The following is a 20,022-nucleotide window of genomic DNA, read 5'->3' on the forward strand; positions in this document are numbered from 1 at the left end:
CAACCCCTCCAGAAACCCAACAGCCCCCCCAAAAACCCCATATCCACCCAGAAACCCCACAGATCCCCCACAAACCCCACAGACCCCCCAGAAACCCCACAACCCCCCCAAAGACCCCACAGCCCCCCCAGAAACCCCACAACCCCCCCAGAAACCCCACAGCCCCCCCAGAAACCCCACAACCCCCCCAGAAACCCAACAGCCCCCCCAGAAACCCCACAGACCCCCCAAAGACCCCACAGACCCCCCAGAAACCCCACAGATCCCCCAAAGACCCCACAACCCCCCCAGAAACCCCACAAACCCCCCGAAGACCCCACAACCCCCCGAAGACCCCACAACCCCCCCAGAAACCCCACAACCCCCCCAAAGACCCCACAACCCCTCGAAGACCCCACAGACCCCCCGAAGACCCCACAACCCCTTCAGAAACCCCACAGCCCCCCCAAAAACCCATATCCCCCCCCAAAACCCCACAACCCCTCCAGAAACCCCACAACCCCCCCAAAGACCCCACAACCCCCCGAAGACCCCACAACCCCCCCTGAAACCCCATATCCCCCCCCAAAAACCCCATATCCCCCCGAAAAACCCCATATCCCCCCCCAAAACCCCATATCCCCCCAGAAACCCCAAATCCCCCCCATAACCCCATATCCCCCCCATAGCCCCACAGCCCCCCAAAAAACCCCGCAGCCCCTCCAGAAACCCCATATCCCCCCAAAAAACCCCATATCCCCCCAGAAACCCCACAGCCCTCCAAAAAAACCCACAACGCCCCCCAGAAACCCCACAACCCCCCCATAACCTCACATCTCCCCTACAACCCCAAATCCCCCCCATAACCCCATAACCCCAAATCCCCCCCCATATCCCCCCCATAACCCCAAAACCCCAAATACCCCCCATATCTCCATAACCCCAAATCCCCCCCAAAACCCCAAATCCCCCCATATCCCCCCCATAACCCCATAACCCCAAATCCCCCCCATAACCCCAAATCCCCCCCATATCCCCCCATAACCCCAAAACCCCAAATCCCCCCCATATCCCCCCATAACCCCAAACGCCCCCCATAATCCCATAACCCCAAATCCCCCCATAACCCCAAATCCCCCCCATAGCCCCCCCAAAACCCCAAATCCCACCCCATATCCCCATAACCCCAAATCCCCCCCAAAACCCCAAATCCCGCCCCATAACCCCAAGTTCGTTTTGTTCATCAGCGCTTCGGGTTTTTTAATTACAGCGGTTTTTTAATTACAGCCTCCGTCGCTGGTCGTCATTGGGGGGGGGGGGGGGGTCAATATGGGGTCTGTGGGGTCTCTATGGGGTCAATATGGGGTCTCTATGGGGTCTATGGGGTCTCTGTGGGGTCACTGGGGCTCTATGGGGTCTCTATGGGGTCTATGGGGTCTCTATGGGGTCACTGGGGCTCTGTGGGGTCACTGGGGCTCTATGGGGTCTCTGGGGTCTATGGGATCTCTATGGGGTCTCTATGGGGTCAATATGGGGTCTCTATGAGGTCTATGGGATCTCTATGGGGTCAATATGGGGTCTGTGGGGTCTGTGGGGTCTCTATGGGGTCACTGGGGCTGTAGGGTCTCTCTGGGGTCACTGGGGGCTCTATGGGGTCTATGGGATCTCTATGGGGTCTCTATGGGGTCACTGTCACTCTATGGGGTCTCTGTGGGGTCACTGTCGCTCTATGGGATCTCTATGGGGTCACTGGGGCTGTAGGGTCTCTCTGGGGTCTATGCGGACTCTATGGGGTCTCTATGGGGTCTATGGGGGCTCTATGGGGTCACTGGGGCTGTAGGGCCTCTATGGGGTCTATGGGGTCTCTATGGGGTCACTGGGTCTCTGTGGGGTCACTGGGGCTCTATGGGGTCTCTATGGGGTCTGTGGGGTCTCTATGGGGTCACTGGGGCTCTATGGGGTCACTGGGGCTCTATGGGGTCTCTATGGGGTCTATGGGGTCTCTGTGGGGTCACTGGGGCTCTATGGGGTCTCTATGGGGTCTGTGGGGTCTCTATGGGGTCAATATGGGGTCTCTATGGGGTCTATGGGATCTCTGTGGGGTCACTGGGGCTCTATGGGGTCACTGGGACTCTATGGGATCTCTATGGGGTCACTGGGGCTCTATGGGGTCTCTATGGGGTCTATGGGGTCTCTGTGGGGTCACTGTCGCTCTATGGGGTCTCTATGGGGTCTATGAGGTCTCTATGGGGTCACTGGGGCTCTATGGGGTCACTGGGGCTCTATGGGGTCTCTATGGGGTCTATGGGGTCTCTGTGGGGTCACTGTCGCTCTATGGGGTCTCTATGGGGTCAATATGGGGTCTCTATGGGGTCTATGGGATCTCTGTGGGGTCACTGGGGCTCTATGGGGTCTCTATGGGGTCTATGGGGTCTCTGTGGGGTCACTGGGGCTCTATGGGGTCTCTATGGGGTCTGTGGGGTCTCTGTGGGGTCACTGTCACTCTATGGGGTCTCTATGGGGTCTGTGGGGTCTGTGGGGTCTCTATGGGGTCAATATGGGGTCTATGGGGTCTGTGGGGTCTCTATGGGGTCTGTGGGGTCTCTATGGGGTCACTGGGGCTCTATGGGGTCTCTATGGGGTCTATGGGGTCTCTGTGGGGTCACTGGGGCTCTATGGGGTCTCTATGGGGTCTGTGGGGTCTGTGTGGGGTCACTGTCACTCTATGGGGTCTCTATGGGGTCTGTGGGGTCTCTATGGGGTCAATATGGGGTCTATGGGGTCTGTGGGGTCTCTATGGGGTCACTGGGGCTCTATGGGGTCTCTATGGGGTCTATGGGATCTCTGTGGGGTCACTGTCGCTCTATGGGGTCTCTATGGGGTCTATGGGGTCTCTGTGTGGTCACTGGGGCTCTATGGGGTCTGTGGGGTCTCTGTGGGGTCACTGGGGCTCTATGGGGTCTCTTTGGGGTCTATGGGGGCTCTGTGGGGTCACTGTCGCTCTATGGGGTCACTGGGGCTCTGTGGGGTCTCTATGGGGTCTATGGGGTCTCTATGGGGTCACTGGGGCTCTGTGGGGTCACTGGGGCTCTATGGGGTCTCTGGGGTCTATGGGATCTCTATGGGGTCTCTGGGGTCTATGGGATCTCTATGGGGTCAATATGGGGTCTGTGGGGTCTGTGGGGTCTCTATGGGGTCACTGGGGCTGTAAGGTCTCTATGGGGTCAATATGGGGTCTCTATGGGGTCTGTGGGGTCTCTATGGGGTCACTGGGGCTGTAGGGTCTCTCTGGGGTCACTGGGGGCTCTATGGGGTCTATGGGATCTCTATGGGGTCTCTATGGGGTCACTGTCACTCTATGGGGTCTCTGTGGGGTCACTGTCGCTCTATGGGATCTCTATGGGGTCACTGGGGCTGTAGGGTCTCTCTGGGGTCTATGCGGGCTCTATGGGGTCTCTATGGGGTCTATGGGGGCTCTGTGGGGTCACTGGGGCTCTGTGGGGTCTCTATGGGGTCTATGGGGTCTCTATGGGGTCACTGTCACTCTATGGGGTCTCTGTGGGGTCACTGGAGCTCTATGGGATCTCTATGGGGTCACTGTGGCTCTATGGGGTCTCTGTGGGGTCACTGGGGCTCTATGGGGTCTCTTTGGGGTCTATGGGGGCTCTGTGGGGTCACTGTCGCTCTATGGGGTCACTGGGGCTCTATGGGGTCTCTATGGGGTCTATGGGGTCTCTATGGGGTCACTGGGGCTCTGTGGGGTCACTGGGGCTCTATGGGGTCTCTGGGGTCTATGGGATCTCTATGGGGTCTCTATGGGGTCAATATGGGGTCTCTATGGGGTCTATGGGGTCTCTGTGGGGTCACTGGGGCTCTATGGGGTCTCTATGGGGTCTATGGGGTCTCTATGGGGTCACTGGGGCTCTGTGGGGTCACTGGGGCTCTATGGGGTCTCTGGGGTCTATGGGATCTCTATGGGGTCTCTATGGGGTCAATATGGGGTCTCTATGGGGTCTATGGGATCTCTATGGGGTCAATATGGGGTCTGTGGGGTCTGTGGGGTCTCTATGGGGTCACTGGGGCTGTAAGGTCTCTATGGGGTCAATATGGGGTCTCTATGGGGTCTGTGGGGTCTCTATGGGGTCACTGGGGCTGTAGGGTCTCTCTGGGGTCACTGGGGGCTCTATGGGGTCTATGGGATCTCTATGGGGTCTCTATGGGGTCACTGTCACTCTATGGGGTCTCTGTGGGGTCACTGTCGCTCTATGGGATCTCTATGGGGTCACTGGGGCTGTAGGGTCTCTCTGGGGTCTATGCGGGCTCTATGGGGTCTCTATGGGGTCTATGGGGGCTCTGTGGGGTCACTGGGGCTCTGTGGGGTCTCTATGGGGTCTATGGGGTCTCTATGGGGTCACTGTCACTCTATGGGGTCTCTGTGGGGTCACTGGAGCTCTATGGGATCTCTATGGGGTCACTGTGGCTCTATGGGGTCTCTGTGGGGTCACTGGGGCTCTATGGGGTCTCTTTGGGGTCTATGGGGGCTCTGTGGGGTCACTGTCGCTCTATGGGGTCACTGGGGCTCTATGGGGTCTCTATGGGGTCTATGGGGTCTCTATGGGGTCACTGGGGCTCTGTGGGGTCACTGGGGCTCTATGGGGTCTCTGGGGTCTATGGGATCTCTATGGGGTCTCTATGGGGTCAATATGGGGTCTCTATGGGGTCTATGGGGTCTCTGTGGGGTCACTGGGGCTCTATGGGGTCTCTATGGGGTCTATGGGGTCTCTATGGGGTCACTGGGGCTCTGTGGGGTCACTGGGGCTCTATGGGGTCTCTGGGGTCTATGGGATCTCTATGGGGTCTCTATGGGGTCAATATGGGGTCTCTATGGGGTCTATGGGATCTCTATGGGGTCAATATGGGGTCTGTGGGGTCTGTGGGGTCTCTATGGGGTCACTGGGGCTGTAAGGTCTCTATGGGGTCAATATGGGGTCTCTATGGGGTCTGTGGGGTCTCTATGGGGTCACTGGGGCTGTAGGGTCTCTCTGGGGTCACTGGGGGCTCTATGGGGTCTATGGGATCTCTATGGGGTCTCTATGGGGTCACTGTCACTCTATGGGGTCTCTGTGGGGTCACTGTCGCTCTATGGGATCTCTATGGGGTCACTGGGGGCTGTAGGGTCTCTCTGGGGTCTATGCGGGCTCTATGGGGTCTCTATGGGGTCTATGGGGGCTCTGTGGGGTCACTGGGGCTCTGTGGGGTCTCTATGGGGTCTATGGGGTCTCTATGGGGTCACTGTCACTCTATGGGGTCTCTGTGGGGTCACTGGAGCTCTATGGGATCTCTATGGGGTCACTGTGGCTCTATGGGGTCTCTGTGGGGTCACTGGGGCTCTATGGGGTCTCTTTGGGGTCTATGGGGGCTCTGTGGGGTCACTGTCGCTCTATGGGGTCACTGGGGCTCTATGGGGTCTCTATGGGGTCTATGGGGTCTCTATGGGGTCACTGGGGCTCTGTGGGGTCACTGGGGCTCTATGGGGTCTCTGGGGTCTATGGGATCTCTATGGGGTCTCTATGGGGTCAATATGGGGTCTCTATGGGGTCTATGGGGTCTCTGTGGGGTCACTGGGGCTCTATGGGGTCTCTATGGGGTCTATGGGGTCTCTATGGGGTCACTGGGGCTCTGTGGGGTCACTGGGGCTCTATGGGGTCTCTGGGGTCTATGGGATCTCTATGGGGTCTCTATGGGGTCAATATGGGGTCTCTATGGGGTCTATGGGATCTCTATGGGGTCAATATGGGGTCTGTGGGGTCTGTGGGGTCTCTATGGGGTCACTGGGGCTGTAAGGTCTCTATGGGGTCAATATGGGGTCTCTATGGGGTCTGTGGGGTCTCTATGGGGTCACTGGGGCTGTAGGGTCTCTCTGGGGTCACTGGGGGCTCTATGGGGTCTATGGGATCTCTATGGGGTCTCTATGGGGTCACTGTCACTCTATGGGGTCTCTGTGGGGTCACTGTCGCTCTATGGGATCTCTATGGGGTCACTGGGGCTGTAGGGTCTCTCTGGGGTCTATGCGGGCTCTATGGGGTCTCTATGGGGTCTATGGGGGCTCTGTGGGGTCACTGGGGCTCTGTGGGGTCTCTATGGGGTCTATGGGGTCTCTATGGGGTCACTGTCACTCTATGGGGTCTCTGTGGGGTCACTGGAGCTCTATGGGATCTCTATGGGGTCACTGTGGCTCTATGGGGTCTCTGTGGGGTCACTGGGGCTCTATGGGGTCTCTTTGGGGTCTATGGGGGCTCTGTGGGGTCACTGTCGCTCTATGGGGTCACTGGGGCTCTATGGGGTCTCTATGGGGTCTATGGGGTCTCTATGGGGTCACTGGGGCTCTGTGGGGTCACTGGGGCTCTATGGGGTCTCTGGGGTCTATGGGATCTCTATGGGGTCTCTATGGGGTCAATATGGGGTCTCTATGGGGTCTATGGGGTCTCTGTGGGGTCACTGGGGCTCTATGGGGTCTCTATGGGGTCTATGGGGTCTCTATGGGGTCACTGGGGCTCTGTGGGGTCACTGGGGCTCTATGGGGTCTCTGGGGTCTATGGGATCTCTATGGGGTCTCTATGGGGTCAATATGGGGTCTCTATGGGGTCTATGGGATCTCTATGGGGTCAATATGGGGTCTGTGGGGTCTGTGGGGTCTCTATGGGGTCACTGGGGCTGTAAGGTCTCTATGGGGTCAATATGGGGTCTCTATGGGGTCTGTGGGGTCTCTATGGGGTCACTGGGGCTGTAGGGTCTCTCTGGGGTCACTGGGGGCTCTATGGGGTCTATGGGATCTCTATGGGGTCTCTATGGGGTCACTGTCACTCTATGGGGTCTCTGTGGGGTCACTGTCGCTCTATGGGATCTCTATGGGGTCACTGGGGGCTGTAGGGTCTCTCTGGGGTCTATGCGGGCTCTATGGGGTCTCTATGGGGTCTATGGGGGCTCTGTGGGGTCACTGGGGCTCTGTGGGGTCTCTATGGGGTCTATGGGGTCTCTATGGGGTCACTGTCACTCTATGGGGTCTCTGTGGGGTCACTGGAGCTCTATGGGATCTCTATGGGGTCACTGTGGCTCTATGGGGTCTCTGTGGGGTCACTGGGGCTCTATGGGGTCTGTGTAGGGTCTCTGTGGGGCTTTATTGGGGTCCCATTGGGGTCTGGGGGGCGCTATAGGGTCTCTATGGGGTCTGTGGGACTCTATGGGGTCTCTATGGGGTCTTTGGGGTCTCAATGGGGTCTATGGGGTTTCTATGGGGTCTATGGGATCTATGGGTCTCTATGGGATCTATGGGTCCCCGTGGGTCCCTATGGGTCGCTATGGGGCTCCAGCCCCACTTCCGCCCCCCTCCCCTCCGCTCCGTCCCCGTTCATTCCCCTCAGTCCTCCAAAACACCACAGAGCCGCACCTCCACCGCGCTTAGAGCGCCGAGCGGGAGAGAAACCGGAAACCGCTCTGCCCACAACCGCGCCTGTCGCGCAGCGTGACGTCACGTCCGGCCCGCGGCAGTGAGGACGTCCAAGATGGCGCTTCCCGCGGCCCTCCTGCGCGCGGCGGGTACGGAGCGATGGGGGAGGGGTTCGGAGAGGACCGCTGGTTTTCTTTTGTCCTTTTTTATTTCTTTTTACCCCCATTTTCTCTCATTTTGTTCTCGCTTCTCCGTCGCAGCGCTGCGATGCCGCCGGTTGCCGTTGGCCAACGTCGGGGTGAGCATAGAGACGAATGGGAGCGGGTGGGGGGGAGGGCTAGAAGGGGCACCTGGGTCACGTGACGTGGTCCTCCGGCAGAGGCGCCACCTGGCGGCGGAGGCCTTCGTGCGGGATCGGCCCCACGTCAACGTGGGAACCATCGGTCACGTGGACCACGGCAAGACCACCCTGACCGCCGCCATCACCAAAGGTGGGCGGGGCTTAGCGGAGGGGGGCGGGGCTTAAAGCAGGAATGGGGTGTGGCTTAAAGGAGAAGGGTGAGCTTAACGGAGGGGGTGGGGCTTAAAGCAGGAAGGGGGTGGGGCTTAAAGAAGGCGGGGCTTAACGGAGGGGGCGGGGCATAAATCAAGAGGGTGTTGTTTAAAAGGGGCGGGGCTTAACAGAGGGGGCGGGGCTTAAAGCAGGAGGGTGTGGATTAAAGGGGGCGGGGCTTAGCAGAGGGGGCGGGTCTTAAAGCAGGAGGGGTGTGGTTTAACAGGGGGCGGGGCTTAACAGAGGGGGCGGGGCTTAAAGCAGGAGGGTGTGGATTAAAGGGGGCGGGGCTTAGCAGAGGGGGCGGGTCTTAAAGCAGGAGGGGTGTGGTTTAACAGGGGGCGGGGCTTAACAGAGGGAGCGGGGCTTAAAGCAGGAGGGAGTGTGGTTTAAAAGGGGGCGGGGCTTAACGGAGGGGGCGGGGCATAAAGCAGGAAGGGGTGTGGTTTGGAGAGATGGGGTTGACTTAACGAGGAGGTGGGGCTTAAAGCAGGAAGGGGGTGTGGCTTAAAGAAGGCGTGGCTTAACGGAGGGGGCGGGGCATAAATCAAGAGGGTGTGGTTTAAAGGGGGCGGGGCTTTAACAGAGGGGGCGGGGCTTAAAGCAGGAAGGGGTGTGGCTTAAGGAAGGCGGGGCTTAACGGAGGGGGCGGGGCTTAAAGCAGGAGGGGTGTGGTTTAAAAAGGGGCGGGGCTTAATAGAGGGGGCGGGGCTTAAAGCAGGAAGGGGGTGTGGCTTTAGAGAGGAGGGGCGGGGCTTAAAGCAGGAAGAGGGTGTGGCTTAAAAAGGGGGCGGGGCTTAAAGGAGGAAAGGGTGTGGCTTAAAGGAGAAGGCGGGCTTTAAAGGGGGCGGGGCTTGACGCTGGAAGAGGGCGTGGCTTAAGAGAGGAGGGGTGGGGCTTAACGGAGGGGCGGGGTTAAAGCAGGAAGAGGGTGTAGATTAAAAGTGGAGGGGCGGGGCTTAAAGAGGATGGGGGTGTGGCTTAAAGGAAGGGGGCGGGGCTTAAAGCAGGAAGAGGGTGTGGGTTAAAAGAAAAGGGTCGGGGCTTAAAAGAATAAGTGGGTGTGGCTAAACAGAAGAGGCGGGGCTTAAAAGGATAGGGGTGTGGATTAAAACAGAAGGGGCGGGGCTTAATGGTGGGGGCGGGGCTTAAAAGGGGACGTGGGCGTGGCTTCGAAGGGGCAGGGCTTAAAAGAAGGGGGTGGGGCTTAAAGGAGGAGGGGGTGGGATTTAAAAGGGGTGGGGCTTAAAAGAAAAGGGCGGGGCTTAAATGAAGAGGTGTGGTTTAAAAGAGGGTGGGGCTTAACGGAGGGGGCGTGGCTTAAAAGGACTGGGGCGTGGCTAAGAAGAGGAGGGGCGGGGCTTAAGGGAGGGGGCGGGGCTTATAAGAAGAAGGGCGGTGGCTTAAAAGAGGAAGGGCGGGGCCTTGAAGGGGGCGGGGCCTGTGCTCGGGTCCCAACCTTTGGGATCCCCAATTTTGGGTCATTTTTGGGGTCCCAATCTTTAGGATCCCCAATTTTTGGGTCAATTTGGGTCCCAATGTTTGGGATCCCCCATCTTTGAGCTCCCCAACCTTTGGGAACCCCAACGTTGGGTCATTTTGGGGGTCCCCACCCATTGGGATCCCCAATTTTGGGTCATTTTGGGATCCCAATCTTTGGGTTTCCAACCATTTTTGGACATTTTTGGGTCCCAATCTTTGGGATCCCCAATCTCTCAGCTCCCCAACCTTCGGGACCCCCAACATAGGGTCACTTTTCGGGGTCTCCCCCCCATCCTGACCCCCATTTTGGGGTCCCCACCCATTGGGATCCCCAATTTTGGGTCATTTTGGGTCCCAATCTTTGGGATCCCCAATCTCTCAGCTCCCCAACCTTCGGGACCCCCAACATAGGGTCACTTTTCGGTGTCTCCCCCCCATCCTGATCCCCAATTTTGGGTCATTTTGGGTCCCAATCTTTGGGATCCCCAATTTGGGGTGATTTTGGGTCCCAATCTTTGGGATCCCCAATCTCTGAGCTCCCCAACCTTTGGGACCCCCAATTTTTCCTCACTTTTCGGGGTCTCCACCCCATCCTGACCCCCATTTTGGGATCCCAATCTTTATGATTCCCAATCTCTGAGCTCCCCAATGGTTGGGACCCCCAATTTTTCCTCACTTTTCGGGGTCTCCACCCCATCCTGATCCCCATTTTGGGGGTCCCAACCTTTGGGATCCCCAATTTTTGATCATTTTGGGTCCCAATCTTTGGGATCTCCAATTTGGGGTCATTTTGGGTTCCAATCTTTGGGATCCCCAATCTCTCAGCTCCCCAACCTTCTGGACCCCCAACATAGGGTCACTTTTCGGTGTCTCCCCCCCATCCTGACCCCCATTTTGGGGTCCCCACCCATTGGGATCCCCAATTTTGGGTCATTTTGGGATCCCAATCTTTGGGATTCCCAATCTCTCAGCTCCCCAACCTTCGGGACCCCCAACATAGGGTCACTTTTCGGTGTCTCCCCCCCATCCTGATCCCCAATTTTGGGTCATTTTGGGTCCCAATCTTTGGGATCCCCAATTTGGGGTGATTTTGGGTCCCAATCTTTGGGATCCCCAATCTCTGAGCTCCCCAACCTTTGGGACCCCCAATTTTTCCTCACTTTTCGGGGTCTCCACCCCATCCTGACCCCCATTTTGGGATCCCAATCTTTATGATTCCCAATCTCTGAGCTCCCCAATGGTTGGGACCCCCAATTTTTCCTCACTTTTCGGGGTCTCCACCCCATCCTGATCCCCATTTTGGGGGTCCCAACCTTTGGGATCCCCAATTTTTGATCATTTTGGGTCCCAATCTTTGGGATCTCCAATTTGGGGTCATTTTGGGTTCCAATCTTTGGGATCCCCAATCTCTCAGCTCCCCAACCTTCTGGACCCCCAACATAGGGTCACTTTTCGGTGTCTCCCCCCCATCCTGACCCCCATTTTGGGGTCCCCACCCATTGGGATCCCCAATTTTGGGTCATTTTGGGATCCCAATCTTTGGGTTTCCAACCATTTTTGGTCATTTTTGGGTCCCAATCTTTGGGATTCTGATTCTCTGAGCTCCCCAACCTTCGGGACCCCCAACATAGGGTCACTTTTCGGCGTCTCCCCCCACATCCTGATCCCCAATTTTGGTCATTTTGGGTCCCAATGGTTGGGATCCCCAATTTTGGGTCATTTTGGGGTCCCAATCTTTGGGTTTCCAACCATTTTTGGACATTTTTGGGTCCCAATCTTTGGGATTCCCAATCTCTGAGCTCCCCAATGGTTGGGACCCCCAATGTTGGGTCATTTTGGGGTCCCAATCTTTGGGATCCCTAATGTTGGGTCATTTTGGGGGTCCCAATCTTTGGGAACCCCAATTTTGGGTCAGTTTAGGGTCCCAATCTTTGGGACCCCCAACGTTGGGTCATTTTTGGGGTCTCCACCCATTGGGATCCCCAATTTTGGGTCATTTTGGGATCCCAATCTTTGGGTTTCCATCCATTTTTGGACATTTTTGGGTCCCAATCTTTGGCATCCCCAATCTCTCAGCTCCCCAACCTTCGGGACCCCCAACATAGGGTCACTTTTCGGTGTCTCCCCCCCATCCTAACCCCCCATTTCGGGGTCCTTTCCCCCCCAGTTCTGTCGGAGTCGGGCACAGCTCAGTTCCGGCGCTACGAGGACATCGACAAAGCACCAGAGGAGCGAGCCAGGGGCATCACCATCAACGCAGCCCACGTGGAGTATTGCACGGCGCAGCGCCACTACGCGCACACCGACTGCCCTGGCCACGCTGACTACGTCAAGGTCTGACCCCAAAATGCCCTTTTTTCACCCCAAATCTGCTCCTTTTGGCCTCTATTCTGCTCCCTTTGGCCTCAGTTGGGGTCTTTCAGCCCCAATTCTGCTCCTTCTGGCCCCAATTCTGCCCCTTTTGGCACCAAATCCACTCCTTCTGACCCCAGTTCTGCCCCTTCTGGCCCCAATTCTGCCCCTTTTGCCCCAATTCTGCCCCTTTTGCCCCCAAATCTGCCCCTTTTGCCCCCAATTCTGCCCTTTTTGGCCCCAATTCTGCCCCTTCTGGCCCCAATTCTGCCCCTTTTGCCCCAATTCTGCTCCTTATGGGTTCAGTTTCCCTCCTTATGGGTTTAATTGGGCTCTTCTGGCCCCAAATCTGCTCCTTTTGGCCCAAATCTGCCCCTTTTGCCACCAAATCCACTCCTTCTGACCCCAGTTCTGCCCCTTCTGGCCCCAATTCTGCCCCTTTTGGCCCCAATTCTGTCCCTTTTGGCCCCAGTTCTCCTCCTTCTGGCCCCAATTCTGCCCCTTTTGGCCCCAATTCTGCCCCTTTTGGCCCCAGTTCTGCTCCTTTTTGGCCTCAGTTCTGCCCCTTTTGGCCCCAGTTCTGCCCCTTTTGGCCCCAATTCTGCCCCTTTTGGCCCCAGTTCTGCTCCTTTTTGGCCTCAGTTCTGCCCCTTCTGGCCCCAATTCTGCCCCTTTTGGCCCCAGTTCTGCCCCTTTTGGCCCCAATTCTGCCCCTTTTGGCCCCAGTTCTGCCCCTTTTGACCCCAATTCTGCCCTTTTTGGCCCCAATTCTGCTCCTTTTTGGCCTCAGTTCTGCCCCTTTTTGGCCTCAGTTCTGCCCCTTCTGGCCCCAATTCTGCCCCTTTTGGCCCCAATTCTGCCCCTTTTGCCTCAATTCTGCCCCTTTTGCCCCAATTCTGCCCCTTCTGGCCCCAATCCAGAGGCACTACGCGCACACCGACTGCCCTGGCCACGCTGACTACGTCAAGGTCTGACCCCAAAATGCCCTTTTTTCACCCCAATTCTGCTCCTTTTGGCCCCTGTTTCCCTCCTTATGGGCTCAGTTGGGCTCTTTTGGCCCCAATTCTGCTCCTTCTGGCCCCAAATCTGCCCCTTTTGGCACCAAATCCACTCCTTCTGACCCCAGTTCTGCTCCTTCTGGCCCCAATTCTGCCCCTTTTGCCCCAATTCTGCCCCTTTTGGTCCCAATTCTGCTCCTTTTGGCCTCTATTCTGCTCCTTTTGGCCCCTGTTTCCCTCCTTATGGGCTCAGTTGGGCTCTTTTGGCCCCAATTCTGCCCCTTCTGGCCCCAATTCTGCCCCTTTTGCCCCAATTCTGCCCTTTTTGGCCCCAATTCAGCTCCTTTGGACCCCAATTCTGGCGCTTTTTGGCCCCAATTCTGCTCCTTTTAACCCAATTCTGCTCCTTATGGGTCCAGTTTCCCTCCTTATGGGCTCAGTTGGGCTCTTTTGGCCCCAAATCTGCTCCTTTTGGCCCCAATTCTGCCCCTTTTGGCCCCAATTCTGCCCCTTTTGGCCCCAATTCTGCCCCTTTTGCCCCAATTCTGCCCCTTCTGGCCCCAATTCTGCTCCTTTGGACCCCAGTTCTGCCCTTTTTGGCCCCAATTCTGCCCCTTTTTGGCCCCAGTTCTGCCCCTTCTGGCCCCAATTCTGCCCCTTTTGCCCCAATTCTGCTCCTTTTGGCCCCAGGTTCCCTCCTTATGGGTTTAATTGGGCTCTTCTGACCCCAATTCTGCCCCTTTTGGCCCCAATTCTGCCCCTTCTGGCCCCAATTCTGTCCCTTCTGGCCCCAATTCTGCCCTTTTTGGCCCCAATTCTGCCCCTTTTGGCCCCAATTCTGCTCCTTCTGGCCCCAATTCTGCTCCTTTTGGCCCCAGGTTCCCTCCTTATGGGTTTAATTGGGCTCTTCTGACCCTAATTCTGCCCCTTCTGGCCCCAATTCTGCCCCTTTTGGCACCAAATCCACTCCTTCTGACCCCAATTCTGCCCCTTCTGGCCCCAATCCAGAGGCACTACGCGCACACCGACTGCCCTGGCCACGCTGACTACGTCAAGGTCTGACCCCAAAATGCCCTTTTTTCACCCCAAATCTGCTCCTTTTGGCCTCTATTCTGCTCCCTTTGGCCTCAGTTGGGGTCTTTCAGCCCCAATTCTGCTCCTTTTTACCCCAAATCTGCCCCTTTTGGCACCAAATCCACTCCTTCTGACCCCAGTTCTGCTCCTTCTGGCCCCAATTCTGCCCCTTTTGCCCCAATTCTGCCCTTTTTGGCCCCAATTCTGCTCCATTTGCCCCCAATTCTGCCCTTTTTGGCCCCAATTCTGCTCCATTTGCCCCCAATTCTGCCCTTTTTGGCCCCAATTCTGCCCCTTCTGGCCCCAATTCTGCCCCTTCTGGCCCCAATTCTGCCCCTTTTGCCCCAATTCTGCCCCTTCTGGCCCCAATCCAGAGGCACTACGCGCACACCGACTGCCCTGGCCACGCTGACTACGTCAAGGTCTGACCCCAAAATGCCCTTTTTTCACCCCAATTCTGCTCCTTTTGGCCCCTGTTTCCCTCCTTATGGGCTCAGTTGGGCTCTTTTGGCCCCAATTCTGCTCCTTTTGGCCCCAATTCTGCCCCTTTTGGCACCAAATCCACTCCTTCTGACCCCAGTTCTGCCCCTTTTGGCCCCAATTCTGCCCCTTTTGCCCCAATTCTGCCCCTTTTGCCCCAATTCTGCTCCTTTTGCCCCAATTCTGCTCCTTATGGGTTCAGTTTCCCTCCTTATGGGCTCAGTTGGGCTCTTTTGGCCCCAATTCTGCCCCTTTTTGGCCCCAATTCTGCTCCTTTTTACCCCAAATCCACTCCTTTTGACCCCAATTTGTCTCCTTTTGCCCCAAATCTGCTCCTTTTTGGCGAAAATCTGCTCCTTTTTGCCCCAAATGAGACAATTTTGGCCCCAATTCTGCCCCTTTTGCCCCAAATCTGCTCCTTTTGGCCCCAATTCTGCCCCTTCTGACCCCAATTCCGTTCCTTTCAACCCCAATTCTTTTCCTTTTTACCCAACTCTGCTCTTTTTTGCCCCAATTCTGCTCTTTTATTCTGATTCTGCCCTTTTTTTGGTCCCATCTTGGCTCTTTCTGACCCAACTCCACACTTATTTAACCCCAATTTTTCTTTTTTCTTACCCAATTCTGTCCATTCTCACCCCATTATTCCCACCCTTCCCCTTTCGTTTCCCATTTCCCTCTTTTTCTCCCCATTTTGACCCAAACCTCCCAATTTTCACCCCATTCTTTCCTCCCCCCATCCCTCCCCGTTTCTCCCTTTCTCACCCCATTCCCCCTCATTTTTTCCCCACTCTCCCCCAATTTTTCCCCATTTTCACCCCATTTCCCCCCCGTTCTCCCACCTCCTCTGCCCCCTTTTGCCCAAAATCGCCTCTTTTTGCCCCAGAATATGATCACAGGGACGGCCCCTCTGGATGGCTGCATTCTGGTGGTGGCAGCAACTGATGGGCAAATGCCACAGACCAGAGAGCATCTCCTGCTGGCCAGGCAGGTGAGCTGTGGGGTGGATGTGGGGTGATATGGGGTGGATTTGGGGGGATATGGGGGGATATGGGGTGGATATGGGGGGATATGGGAGGATATGGGGTGGATATGGGGGGATATGGGAGGATATGGGGTGGATTTGGGGGGATATGGGGGGATATGGGGTGGATATGGGGGGATATGGGGGGATATGGGGTGGATATGGGGGGATATGGGAGGATATGGGGTGGATTTGGGGGGATATGGGGGGATATGGGGTGGATTTGGGGGGATATGGGAGGATATGGGGTGGATTTGGGGGGTTATGGGGTGGATATGGGGGGATATGGGAGGATATGGGGCGGATATGGGGGGATATGGGGTAGATATGGGGTGGTTATGGGGTGGATATGGGGTGGATATGGGGGGATATGGGAGGATATGGGGTGGTTATGGAGGGATATGGGGGGATTATAGGGAGATGTGGGGTGGATTTGGGGGGATATGGGGTGGATATGGGGGGATGTGGGGTGGTTATGGGGTGGATATGGGGTGATATGGGAGGATATGGGGTGGATGTGGGGGGTTATGGGGTGGATATGGGGGGATATGGGGTGGATGTGGGGGGTTATGGGGTGGATATGGGGGGATATGGGGGGATGTGGGGTGATATGGGGTGGATATGGAGGGATATGGGGGGATTATAGGGAGATGTGGGGTGGATTTGGGGTGATATGGGGTGGATATGGGGGGATATGGGGGGATATGGGGTGGATATGGGGGGATATGGGGTGCATTTGGGGGGATATGGGGTGATATGGGTGGATATGGGGTGGATTTGGGGGGATGTGGGGGGATATGGGGTGGATATGGGGGGATATGGGGGGATGTGGGGTGATATGGGGTGGATATGGAGGGATATGGGGGGATTATAGGGAGATGTGGGGTGGATTTGGGGAAATATGGGGTGGATATGGGGGGATGTGGGGTGGTTATGGGGTGGATATGGGGGGATATGGGGGGATATGGGGTGATATGGGGAGATATGGGGTGCATTTGGGGGGATATGGGGTGATATGGGTGGATATGGGGGGAAAATGGGGTGGATATGGGGGGATATGGGGTGCATTTGGGGGGATATGGGGTGATATGGGGGGATATGGAAGGATATGGGGGGACGTGGGGTGGATATGGGTTGATGTGGGGTGGATATGGGGTGATATGGGGTAGATATGGGGTGGATATGGGGGGATATGGGAGGATATGGGGTGGATCTGGGGGGATCTGGGGTGGATATGGGGCGGATATGGGGTGGTTATGGGGTGGATATGGGGGGATATGGGGTGGATATGTGGGGATGTGGGAGGTTATGGGGTGGATATGGGGTGGATTTGGGGGGATATGGGCTGGATATGGGGGGATATGGGAGGATATGGGAGGATATGGGGCGGATATGGGGTGGTTATGGGGTGGATATGGGGTGATATGGGGTGAAATGGGAGGATATGGGGTGGATATGGGGGGATATGGGGTGGATATGGGGGGATATGGGGTGGTTATGGGGTGGATAAGGGGGGATATGGGGTGATATGGGGGTGATATGGGGTGGATATGGGGGGATATGGGGTGGTTATGGGGTGGATATGGGGTGATATGGGAGGATATGGGGTGGATGTGGGGGGATGTGGAAGGATATGGGGGGACGTGGGGTGGATATGGGTTGATGTGGGGTGGATATGGGGTGATAAGGGGTGGGTATGGGAGGATGTGGGGTGATATGGGGTGGATATGGAGGGATATGGGGGGATATGGGGTGGATATGGGGGGATATGGGGGGATTATGGGGGGATGTGGGGTGGATATGGGGTGAAATGGGAGGATATGGGGTGGATTTGGGGTGGCTATGGGGGGATATGGGGTGGATATGGTGGATATGGGGGGTTATGGGGTGATATGGGGCGCTATGTGGTGCTATGGGGTGCTATGGGGCGGCTGTGGGGCTCTATGGGGCGCTATGGGGTGGCTGTGGGGTGGCTATGGGGCGCTATGGGGCTGGAGCAGCTCCTGCTGGCCCCATCCGTGTCCCCCAGCCCCATTTCTTTGCCCCCCCCCCCTCTGACCCACCCCCCCACGGCTTCACCCCACACATCTGTGGGTCCCAGCCCCACATTTACAGCTCCGAGCCCCACATCTATGGGGCTGAGCCCCATTTCTGTGCCCCCAGCCCCACTTTTATGCCCTCCAACCCCATTTCTGTGCCCCCAACCCCATTTCTGTGCCCCCAGCCCCATTTCTGTGCCCCCAGCCCCACTTTTATGCCCCCAGCCCCACTTCTGTGCCCCCAGACCCACTTCTGTGCCCCCAGCCCCACTTCTGTGCCCCCCAACCCCATTTCTGTGCCCCCCAACCCCACTTTTATTCCCCCAGCCCCACTTCTGTGCCCCCAGCCCCATTTCTGTGCCCCCCAACCCCATTTTGCTGCCCCCCTTCCCCATTTCTGCACCCCCCAGCCCCATTTCTCTGCCCCCCATCCCCACTTCTATGCCCCCCAGCCCCATTTCTGTGCCCCCCATCCCCATTTCTGTGCCCCCCAGCCCCATTTCTGTGCCCCCCATCCCCACTTCTATGCCCCCCAGCCCCATTTCTGTGCCCCCCATCCCCATTTCTGTGCCCCCCAGCTCCATTTCTGTGCCCCCCAACCCCATTTCTGTGCCCCCCAGCCCCACTTTTATGCCCCCCAGCCCCATTTCTCTGCCCCCCCATCCCCATTTCTCTGCCCCCCATCCCCATTTCTGTGCCCCCCAGCCCCATTTCTGTGTCCCCCAACCCCATTTTGCTGCCCCCCTTCCCTATTTCTGTGCCCCCAGCCGCATTTCTGTGCCTCCCAACCCCACTTTTATGCCCCCAGCCCCACTTCTGTGCCCCCAGCCCCATTTTGCTGCCCCCCTTCCCCATTTCTGCACCCCCCATCCCCATTTCTCTGCCCCCCATCCCCATTTCTGTGCTCCCCAGCCCCATTTCTGTGTCCCCCAACCCCATTTTGCTGCCCCCCTTCCCTATTTCTGTGCCCCCAGCCGCATTTCTGTGCCTCCCAACCCCACTTTTATGCCCCCAGCCCCACTTCTGTGCCCCCAGCCCCATTTTGCTGCCCCCCTTCCCCATTTCTGCACCCCCCATCCCCATTTCTCTGCCCCCCATCCCCATTTCTGTGCCCCCCAGCCCCATTTCTGTGTCCCCCAACCCCATTTTGCTGCCCCCCTTCCCCATTTCTGTGCCCCCAGCCGCATTTCTGTGCCCCCAGACCCACTTTTATGCCCCCCAGCCCCACTTTTATGCCCCCCATCCCCACTTCTGCACCCCCCATCCCCATTTCTTTGCCCCCCATCCCCACTTCTGCAACCCCCATCCCCATTTTTGTGCCCCCCAGCCCCATTTTTACTCCCCCCAGCCCCACATCTGCGCCCCCCCCGCATCCCCCCCCCCCCCCCATATCTGACCCACACACGCGCGGCTTCCCCCCACACTTGTGGGGCAGGTGGGGGTGCAGCACGTGGTGGTTTACCTGAACAAAGCGGACGCGGTGTCGGATCCGGAGCTGCTGCCCCTGGTGGAGCTGGAGCTGCGGGAGCTGCTGGCCGAGCTGGGATACGATGCTGAGGGAACCCCGGTGGTTGTGGGGTCGGCACTGTGCGCCCTGCAGGTCTGGGGCTGCCCCATAGCTGCCCCATAGACCCCCCATTGATACGCCCTAGCTGCCCTATAGAGACCCCATAAGGAACCCATAGAGACCCACTGAGTTCCATTGAGTTCCATTGAGATCCATTGAGATCCATGGAGACCCATAGAAGCATCAGCCCCATAGAGACCCCATAGAGACCCCATAGCTGCCCCATAGAGACCCCATAGCCACCCCATAACCGCCCCATAAGGAACCCATAGAGACCCCATAGAGACCCCCTGAGTTCCATTGAGATCCATAGAAACCCATTGAGATCCATGGGGACCCATAGAAGCATCAGCCCCATAGAGACCCCAGAGAGACCCCATAGAGACCCCATGGAGACCCATAGAGACCCCATAGAGACCCCATAGAGACCCCATAGAGACCCATAGAGACCCCATAGAGATCCCATAGCTGCCCCATAGAGACCCCATAGAGACCCCATAGGGACCCCATAGGGACCCCATAGAGACCCATTGGGACCCCATAGACCCCATAGCTGCCCCATAGCTGCCCCATAGAGACCCCATAGAGACCCCATAGAGACCCATAGAGACCCCATAGAGACCCCATAGACCCCACAGCTGCCCCATAGGGAGCTGCTGGCCGAGCTGGGATACGATGCTGAGGGAACCCCGGTGGTTGTGGGGTCGGCACTGTGCGCCCTGCAGGTCTGGGGCTGCCCCATAGCTGCCCCATAGACCCCCCATTGATACGCCCTAGCTGCCCTATAGAGACCCCATAAGGAACCCATAGAGACCCACTGAGTTCCATTGAGTTCCATTGAGATCCATTGAGATCCATGGAGACCCATAGAAGCATCAGCCCCATAGAGACCCCATAGGGACCCCATAGAGACCCCATAGAGATCCCACAGCTGCCCCATAGAGACCCCATAGCCACCCCATAGCCAACCCATAAGGAACCCATGGAGACCCCATAGAGACCCCCTGACTTCCATTGAGATCCATAGAAA

General features: G+C 57.4%; 1 protein-coding gene across 1 annotated transcript in view; it reads left to right on the forward strand.

The window, feature by feature from the left end:
• Positions 1 to 7,447: 7,447 nt before the first annotated feature.
• The window catches only part of TUFM (Tu translation elongation factor, mitochondrial), a 32,178-nt gene continuing 19,603 nt past the window's right edge, over positions 7,448 to 20,022 (forward strand). The window contains exons 1-6 of the mRNA XM_090130315.1: positions 7,448 to 7,575; positions 7,687 to 7,724; positions 7,806 to 7,917; positions 11,629 to 11,795; positions 15,249 to 15,353; positions 18,861 to 19,025. Of these exons, the coding sequence (XP_089986441.1) occupies positions 7,542 to 7,575; positions 7,687 to 7,724; positions 7,806 to 7,917; positions 11,629 to 11,795; positions 15,249 to 15,353; positions 18,861 to 19,025 (621 nt within the window). The 5' untranslated portion in view covers positions 7,448 to 7,541. The remainder of the gene's footprint in view (positions 7,576 to 7,686; positions 7,725 to 7,805; positions 7,918 to 11,628; positions 11,796 to 15,248; positions 15,354 to 18,860; positions 19,026 to 20,022) is intronic.

This window comes from Phasianus colchicus, chromosome 40 (assembly GCF_987193195.1).
Source record: "Phasianus colchicus chromosome 40, bPhaCol1.hap1.1, whole genome shotgun sequence".
Taxonomy (NCBI): Eukaryota; Metazoa; Chordata; class Aves; order Galliformes; family Phasianidae; genus Phasianus; species Phasianus colchicus.